Source organism: Euprymna scolopes, chromosome 32, assembly GCF_053919585.1.
Source record: "Euprymna scolopes isolate OS-2025 chromosome 32, ASM5391958v1, whole genome shotgun sequence".
In the NCBI taxonomy this organism is placed as follows: Eukaryota; Metazoa; Mollusca; class Cephalopoda; order Sepiida; family Sepiolidae; genus Euprymna; species Euprymna scolopes.
The window spans coordinates 19,499,074-19,508,918 of NC_136513.1; the positions used below are offsets into that span (position 1 = coordinate 19,499,074).

A 9,845-nucleotide genomic window follows, 5' to 3' on the forward strand; every position below is an offset into this window, starting at 1 on the left:
TTAATGAGCCCGGTTGCTCATCTGATTATTAGAATGGTGGAGATCTTCCTTAGATTCCAGTTTCTTTTCTTTTATGTTATACTTTTTTTTTATTTTCATTTTACTTCAGTAAAAGTTCTCAGAAATCAAGGAACCTCACTTAATCTTTATATGAGGTACATAAATATTTGAGCGTTCCATTAAATTCTCCTTTAAATCTCAAATGTTGTGTTAGTAAAGAACATTTTTTCTCTCATTAATTTATCAATCAACTGTGTTATAATTTATCTTTCTTGTGGTCTCTTCAAATGGATGGTTCAGTCACACACTATTTAAAATACACCAAATATCCTAAAGTCGACCACATGTTAGATTTCTGGAAGCATAAAACACATCCATTTATATCTATGAAAATTAAACAGGATATAACTCTCATAGCTTAAAGGAGAAAATAACTGCTTAAATAAACTTTCTTCCGTTTTTAAAGGCAACTGGAGTCGGTAATAATAATTAAAATAAATTAAATATAAATTAAATTAAAAATTTAAATCATCAACTTTAAATAATATTTCTAAATAAGACAATTAAAAGGATTCTATAACAACAGAAAAGATAAATGTTAAAATCGATTTTGCTTTTATGTAAATGAGGGGACTGCTGCGTGGGCAACAGCTATCTTCCCATATCACCCTGCCCAGGCTATGTAGCTCCACTACCACACCATTGTCTCCTGAAATGGAAGGTTGCCAACAACAACATTAGATCACGGTGTATAAGTTTTGACTAATCAAGAGATTTACTATCAAAAAATAAATAACTAAATAGAAAACACTTTTCTTACATAATAAAAAGAATAAATCTATTTATTTTTATTAATTACTAGTTGTATATACGTAATATTGCCGGGTTGAAATGTATTGGCGGGCAAAGGGTTTAGTTACATACTATTTAAGATACATTGTTACGGTTTTCCTGAAACTGGGCCACATGTTGGATTTATGAAGGCATAAAACACATTCATTTTTGTTTATGAAAATCAAACGGGAAATAACTCTCATAGCTAAAATAAATTTCCTTCCGTTTTTAAAGGCAATTGGTGTCGGTAATAATAATTGAATATAAATTAAATTAAAAATTTTAAATAATCAACTTTAAGTAATATTTTTGAATAGAACAATTAAATCAATTCTGTTGCAACAAACAAACAATTAACATGGAGATAATTATTAAAATAGATTTTCTTTAATGTAATATGCAAATGAGGTTACTTAAGTGTTGATTTCCTTTGAATAAATAGTATATATATATATATATATATATATATATATATATATATAGAAATCATGTTAGAACAAAAGTGTGTAAACGTCCGTTTTCAGTATGGAAATTAATTTGTAAAATAGTGCACTTTTTGTTTTGTTTCATTTTATTTCAGTCAAAGTTCTCAAAATTAAGGGGCCTCTTCCCAGAGTCCAACACTTAATCTCTATATAAGACGCATAAATATTTAAATATTCCGTTAAAGGTCTCCTTTATCTCTCAGACACCAAGTGAGTAAAGAAGTTGAGAACATAATTTTCTTCTACCTAATCCACCATTTAAATATGTTACAGTATGTCTTTCTTGTGGTCTCTTGGTCTTACCAAATTCCAAGATCAAAATTCATCTAGTCTGGTGCAGTATCCAGCTTAGTAATGTTACTAGAGGCAACATTATTTGGAGAAGGTGCACCATTCCTCGTATAAGCCAATATGAGTCATACTTCGGGTGTCTTATTTGTGTTGCGAACACTGTTAAATATTTAGTCAGGATTTGTTTGTAGGAGAAATATCCTTATGTCAGGTTGTCATGACAAACCCCTGTGCACTTGAGGATAGTGTCTAATACAGAGGTTCTCAACCAGGGGTAAATTTACTCCTGGGGGGTAAAAATATTATATAGTAAGGGAACAATAATTGAAGTACCTGATCATTTAAAAATAATTATTTCTTTTCAGATTGTGTCATGTTTAACTTTCTTGTTTTTCTGACACTTTATGATGGCTATGAATTTTTTTGTTTGAGAGTAAATGGAGAAATGCATAAAACTGAGGGGTTAATGATGGAGGAAATGGCTGGTCTAGTAGACTTTTAGAATTATTTTCCAATAAATATTGGGTTTTTGCATTAATAGCCCAAAGGTTTAATTTGGCATAGAAACAAACCAGCCGTGTGTTATATTTCCTATTCAAATGTTAAGCATTTATATATACAGGGTGTTTCAAAAGTCTTGGGAACATTACAACATTATTAATGTTGTAATGTTCCCAAGACTTTTGAAACACCCTGTATACTAGGCCCATGATTATGCAGATGTGTTAGCATTGCAAATTTAGTTATTTTAAATGGAAGAAAATAACGATAATTAGCACATGTATAGTTTGCAAATTGCGTCAAAAGCAAGGTTTTTATCTAACGATATTTCTACACAAATAACAATAACAAACTCAAGGTGTTTATCAAAACGATATTTCTACATGAATAATGATAACAAACTCAAGGTGTTTATCAAAACAATATTTCTACACGAATAATGCTAACAAACTTAAGGTGTTTATCAAAACGATATTTTTACACGAAATAATGGACGATTTTTTTTCCAATTTTTTAATATTTCTGTCCGGGAGATCTCTTTCTAACAATGACATGTTCATGCTTGTACGATGCACATGAGAGAAGTTTTTAGTAGACATACACACACATACAAACATTTGCCTTTTTATATAATAAATACCTGGCGTTGCCTGGGTTAACATGAAGTTCTGTTTGGACACATCTCTTATACTAAGGATATTGAGCAGTTTTTCTTTATATGTCTACTCCATCGTTACCCCCACAACAATTTCAAAAATAAAAGAACAAAGAAAAACAAGAAAATGTAACCGCCCAAAAGAAGTTTGTGACAACCTCCCCACCAGATATTTTGGCAGAAGGGAAAAGAGAAGCTATTCTCTGGATATTGAAAACTTTGTTGCCTGTGTGTTTGAAAAACATCTATCCCCCCCCCCCCCGCAAAAAAAAAAATAAATAAATAAATGAATCAAAACAACTTTTATTTCAATCAAAATAGTAGGGAGGGCCGGCCAACCGAGGAAAATAAAAAAAAAAATGAACCGCAGCGTCCGGGCTCAAATATGAAACGCGAAAGAAGGGGAGAAGGCAAAAAGGTTATGGAAAAACGCGTTTGCCCACATGGCCACGAGTACTTATGATGTCATGACATTGCAAAATAAGCTTTTTAAACATAGTTTTAGTTAATTATGTGCGTGCAACTTGCAAAATCCAGACCCCCCCCCTTCCAAAAAGTGGTTCAGTTGACATCACAGAATTAATCTTCTTTTATTTTTTTCAATTTTCACATATTATGCATCTGAAGCATTGCTCTTTCGGATGGTACCAGTTTCAACCAGGTCAGATACAGCTGGTAAATTTTTAACAGACATACAAACACACAAACGACTTTCCTTTATATAATAAAAGATGATGTATGTATGGAGATATATATATATATATATATATATATATATATTATATTTTTTTTTTTTTTTTAAATAAAGGTACTCATGGTATGGAGAAAAAATCACCTCCTGAGGGCAAGAACATCATCACTACAACGCGATCGCATTCTGATCCCAAAGTTGCCGGTGCTATCACAGCCTGTGAACCAACAGAAGTCATGCGGGTGGGAGGTGCTGGACACAAGGTAAGTCTATCCATTTTAAATAAGTATGAACGAACTACGTTTTACAAATCGATTTGTTGGGGGTGGAGAAAGGAGGCTGTTAGATGCTAAATCTTCAGAATATCCTCCACTCTGTAATAAAGATTGTGTATTTATTTGCATTTTTGGTGCTTATTCAGATTGTCACTTACGGTGGCATTTAAAATTGAAGAAAATACAGAAATGTCTGTATGATGTATGTACCAGTCATTGGGGCGAAGATTAAAAATTCTAAAAATCATGTAATTTGATCAAATGTTTTTGTTTTTAAGAAAATCAAATTTTACTGTTTCGACGAGGGCAAAAAAAGATGAAATCAATGAATCTGTAGACAAGGAAAGACAACTCTAATTCACGTGGAAACTGTCAAAATAATCACTGTTTACTTCCCCCTTATGTTCTCTTATGGCTCCATCTGTCACTTATCGATAAAAAAATAACAAATTAATTTAAAAAAAAAAAAAAAAAATGATCAATTTGTGTGATTTTTGGAATATACAATTTTCATTCCGTTCCAAGCAGGTACAATATAAAAGGTTTTTCTTCATTTTCATATATCGCTATAAGTGCCACTCTGAATAAGCACTGCATTTTTAAAAATGGAAATCACTCCAAACAAGGCATGAAGCCACATGATTAAGGAGCAAAAACAGGAGATGCCTACTGTCTTGAAAATACCAAGGTTATAGGAAGGAGGAAATATGAAGAATATGAAGCAAGAAGAGTGTTCCACAAGCCTGCATCTGGAATAGTAAGCAGTATTACAGTGAGGTATCAAAACAGCAAATTGATGGAAACCACTAGACTGAGTCAAACGAGCTGGAATAAAGGAAGCTGGGAATAGATCAGACTATTCCGAACAACCCCTGTCATAATAATATTTATAGAAAAGTCTGAGACTAGCAACATAATGTCTGTAAGAGAGAAGGTGCAGAGAAGGACGGATAAGATCAATTAAATTAAATTTATCCCCTCACACAGAAGTTAGTGAGTTAAAAAGTGCCACTCTAAATATAAAGTCAACGATTGTTTTATTTTTTCTTCAGGACATCAGAAATGATAGTAATTTAATTTTTCATGTATAAATTGACAAAACTCTATAATTTTATATAAATACGAGCAAGCAACCCGGCATTGCCCGATCATAAAATATGTATATCATGTTTGAATTCATGCAGAGGCGCACATATGGAAGTGGCCCCCCCCTCCCTATTGTTTTTATTTTCGTTTATTTTATTTATTTATTTATTTTTCAGTTTTTTTTTTTCTTTCAGTTCAGTTTTTTTTTTTTTTTCTGATTATCAAATGGACACTAGTTAATCAGATTATCAAAAATTTAAAAAAAAGTTAATATTTAAATATTTGTAGGGGGTGCTCAGTTTCTAATGCAACATTCTAGTAAATTGATCACCCATTTTAGAACCATTTAATGTTTTTTTTAGTCCAAATTTCACAAATTTAGCCTTTTTTTAAATTTCACTTTCTCCGATTATTTTATATAATATTTATGTTTATCTTCAAGTTTCGTCACCCGACATTTACAAAGGTTTTGCCTGGACAAATTTTTTTTTTTTAAATACATATTTTTCAAGTTGCCACCCAACATTTACAATCTAAGGACAATGAATATGCACTAGAATACAACTATAGACTTGCCTTTTAAAAAGTTGGTTTTTAGGGGTAGCCGGGTCTGTATTCCGTATTGTTTTCACTGGTTGCCATGTTTGTTTCAGTATGTGCATGCGAGGACAAACATGGCGACCAGTGAAAACAATATTGAATACAGACTCGAATACCTCTATAAAACAACTTTTTAAAAGTAAGTTTTTTTTACAGCATCTCCAGTAAAGTTTATCAATTTTTGTTTTTGAATATTCCTGAATGAACATGGCATGCCCACACAAACACAATTTGTTGTGTGCACTTAATCTTTTGGATTGAGCATATTGTAAAGCTGTATCTATGAGGCAAATCTCAAGCCAAATTCTAAAAAGGCCAAAAAGAATTTTTGAAAGCCAAACTACTGTTAAAACTGGCTAAATTCACGTAATTCGATTTCGAATTCAGCAGGTTATTTGATAATCATCATCAGCAGGGGCTCCTTGCCCGGACCCATGCGACTCTTCCTCTCCAGAGTTTCCTGTCTTCCATCAGCTGCCTCAGATCTTCAGGTTCACAGTTGGCATTCTGTGCTATTTGCTGGATGTACATGGATCTAGGTCATCCTTTCCTTGCGCGTCTGTGTCGTGGAGTCCATAGCAATACACCACTCACCAATTCACGCTTGCTCCTCAGACAGTAGCTGGCAAATCGTAGGCATCTTTCCCTGATGGTATTAGATATGGTAGGTAGGTTGTTATAAACTTGCTGCTTCGTGGGATGATTTTGCCAAGATATATTTAATACTGTTTGTAGCATACGGGTGTATATGCAGTCTAGTTTTCTTTCCAATCTTTTGGTGAGTGTCCAGGTTGTAGCATTGTAAACAAGGACAGACTCTACCACTGCCCTGAAGAACTGTCTTTTCAGTTTGTTAGTAAGCCCCGAAGTCCATACTGAACGCAACCCGTCCAATGCGGCTCATGCTTCATTGTCTGTCTTGACTTTGTACTTCGCACCTCTGTTGACATACACAACATGCTAGGCTTCACCCTGAATGAATCCAGAAACAGACGTCATCAATCAGCACACATAACTGATGCAGATTATGCAGACGATATTGCTTTGTTTGCGAACAACACTGCTGATGCCCAAACACTGTTATGCAAGCTAGACAAATCTGCAAATGACATTTGATAATAACCCATTTAAAAAAAATGAAAAAAAAAAAAAATACAGAGTTGGGTACTCCTTCCATATGTGCACCCATGCAGATTTCTTATTTATTGAAAAGTCTGTACAGGCTTGAATTTTGGACTTTTGCCTTGAAAAGGCCTTATTTCTATTATTACCTTGAAAAATCCTTGAAAATATGGAAAATGTCTTGAAAATTATATTCTTTATGTCCAGTAAAAATTTGTGTCAAAATATTAAAAATAAAATCGAAATAAACATTATTAAATAATTTTTTAAGTAATTATAAAAACACCATTAAAATATTTTTTAAATATTTAAAATACAATCAAAATACATTGTTCCGAAATTGAATTGTGGATACAAGAGTTACGTCCCTTAATCACAAAACTATCTGATGTTTTCCATATAATAACATTGGGTAGTTTCGCAATAAGGGCTATAGCTCTTTTATCCACAATACTGGAAATTCAAAATTTTAAAGTAAACAAAACTCGGCATATCCCAATCTGCAATAGGGAAAATAACATTTATTCGCGCTTGGGTAGCTAAATATAAGTGGGCCAGGGAATGTAAGTATGGTTGTTGACTAACATATTGTTTTGTATGTAAAAAGACATTTGTTTTCAGCAAAATGGGTTAAAGTGCCTTAAAATCGCACATGGCTGGCACTAAAAACAAAACGAATGGGAGCTGGAAATAGTTAACCAGTTTTGTTGCGTGTTGGAGAACTTTATGCCATAATTAAAAATTACTTGCTCCTGTCGCTAAAATAAAAACTTTCCTTGAACAGACGGAAGTCTCCAATGACGACTCCTCCCCCGCCAAAAAAAATAAAGTTTGTGATCATCAAAACGAGGCTGAATGGGTCAAAAAAGCTGGCAGCCATCTTGGTTAGGAATTTAAAAGTCGTAAAGAGAGTTAATATTTGAGATGAAATAAAAAGCATTTAAAACTACTTAAAGACACTGAAAATGATGCAGGTAGGTTGTAAAATAACTTTTATTGGTTTTGGTAACATTTGTTTGTATATTTGATTTTTGACCACTTTTTCCAAATCACTGTAGATTGTAACACAAACTCAAAATTTTGTTTTGAAAACTTGAATTTTGTCTGAAGAAGGCCTTGAATGTTTTCATCTTAAATTGATACCTTTTTCATAATGCCAATGTTAAACCACTTGAGTGTAGAGAGGAATGGGCCCAGTCAAACTATATTTGCTTTAGATCTTCAATTAGTAAAATGATGGAGTAGACTGCATTATCTTGCTCCTTAATCTATTATATAAATGACAGTTGATTGTATACATGACTGCCTAAATTCAAAAACTCACAAGGTTAGTATTTTCTTGATTGGCATTGCTCCAGATGAATAATATCTAAAATTAAAAAAAAAAATTATTTATTCTTTGTGGTGGTGGGGAAGAGGGGGTGGGGGTCCGTTTCTGAGCTCAGCTAAATAAAGGGAAGTAACTCTAATTTTTTTAAATCAAGGAGTTATTTCCCTTATGCTAACCCATTTTCTGAGAAATCTATTATAAAAAAATAAGTTTTGTGTATGTCCAGAGAGAGAGGAATGGGTTGGGCAGAGAAGAAAGAGGGTGGGTAGGGGAAAGAAAGATAAATAGAGAGATAGAAGTTTTAATAGAAATTTTTTTTCCCAAGCAACACCTGGTAGCCCCGCTACCTGAGTTAAAAGAAAAAAAAAAAGAAACTGCTTATAATTTAAGCCACAGTTGTATCACTGCGGCCATGTACTCGTTCCAAAGACGTTGGAAGCATATGAATAAATAAAACTCAATTATGAAAATTTAAGTTAAAATAAATGACATTTTCAAATTTTAAAAGAAAGCAGACGATCTGTTGAGTCATTATATATGAGTGTAATAATCAATTATTTTATTAAAACTTTATTTTTGCTTTAACTTTTTCCCTTTTTTTTTTTTCTGAACAGGTCCTTCTTGTGTGTGAGGGCATTGCTCACGCTTATGTATTTGCCAGCAAAGGTTGCAAAAAGTGGGATACTTGTGCCCCTGAAGGCATCCTCCGTGCCATGGGTGGATCACTGACAGACTTGCATGGAAATGACATTGTCTATCGTCTTGATGTGCCACGACCCAATCTGACTGGTGTTGTGGCTACCCTGGAGAACCACGATTGGTACATCAATAAAATTCCTGAAGATATCAAAGCCTTGTTTGCAGCCCCAAGTTAACGACGGACATTCGGACTTGATTTTTTTTTTGTTGTTCATTATAAGATTTTAACAAACGAAATATGATGCACTTAATAACACAAAATATTTTATCCCGTATAACAGTTATCAACTTATGTTGCGGAATTTTTGAGATGAAGATTGGTAATTTGTATTTGGATTATTCAGACTACTGTTCTCATCTTGGATGTAATTCTCACAGTTTCGAATGAGGTGATCTTTGACGTCCTTGAGATGTATCTTGTCAAATTCTGAAATCTGTACATCAGCTGAAACATTGTGAGAATAATACCCAAGATGAGAATAGTACTTTGAATAATGCGAACAATACAGTTGGTGAATTGTTTAGACGATGTAGGAAGGGTGGGCAGCTCCATTTTTTTTTTTTTTTTTTTTTTTTTTTTTTTGTGGAAGTATAAAAATTTCTGGCTGTGAGTAATTATGGTAAAAATATAAAACTTTCTTAAAATTATAAAATATTCATTAAAATGAATGGATGCAAAAAATATTTTTATTTATCACATCTATATTACCATCAAAACACCTCACTGTTATTTTAATCAATTAAAAAAAAACAGTATTTTGCTATATATATATATAAAGTTGACAAGAAAGTTCTTGCAGTTTTTAACTATTCACTTCAGATGAGCATATCTTAGCTCAAACAAAAATGTATTGATCTACATAAGCACCATCAAAATTAACACCCTTTTGCCAATGAAAAGTGTGTTTATGCCAGTAATGTAAAAAATCTTGCGTTCTGGTGACGAAGTCACTGAAGGCATATTTAATATCGCTTAGGTTTTTGAAGCATTTGTTGATATCGCGAGCTGTTTCAGCAGCTTTTTGGCCTAGCTTGAATTGAAATAAAAAGATTTGTGCGACTCTGCTTTTATTTTTCCATCTTCAACGTTCTGAAAAGAAGACAATTGTTTTAAAACGATTGTAATTTTAACAATTAGACAGAACAAAAAATGCTCTTTAAAATGATATATTAAGTAAAGATATAACAAAACTGATAATTGTGCATAAAACCAGACCCCAACTTTCAAACACGCCTGAAGCTGGCACCTGTGTCTGTCAATTGAGGTATGGAAACA

At 32.8% G+C, this 9,845-nt stretch overlaps 1 protein-coding gene across 1 annotated transcript in view; it reads left to right on the forward strand.

Annotated features, from left to right (window-relative positions):
- The window catches only part of LOC145256232 (3'(2'),5'-bisphosphate nucleotidase 1-like), a 49,427-nt gene extending 39,809 nt beyond the window's left edge, over nt 1-9,618 (forward strand). The window contains exons 6-7 of the mRNA XM_080114876.1: nt 3,575-3,720; nt 8,485-9,618. Coding sequence (XP_079971002.1) covers nt 3,575-3,720; nt 8,485-8,745 — 407 coding nt within the window. The 3' untranslated portion in view covers nt 8,746-9,618. The remainder of the gene's footprint in view (nt 1-3,574; nt 3,721-8,484) is intronic.
- Nucleotides 9,619-9,845: the final 227 nt, after the last annotated feature.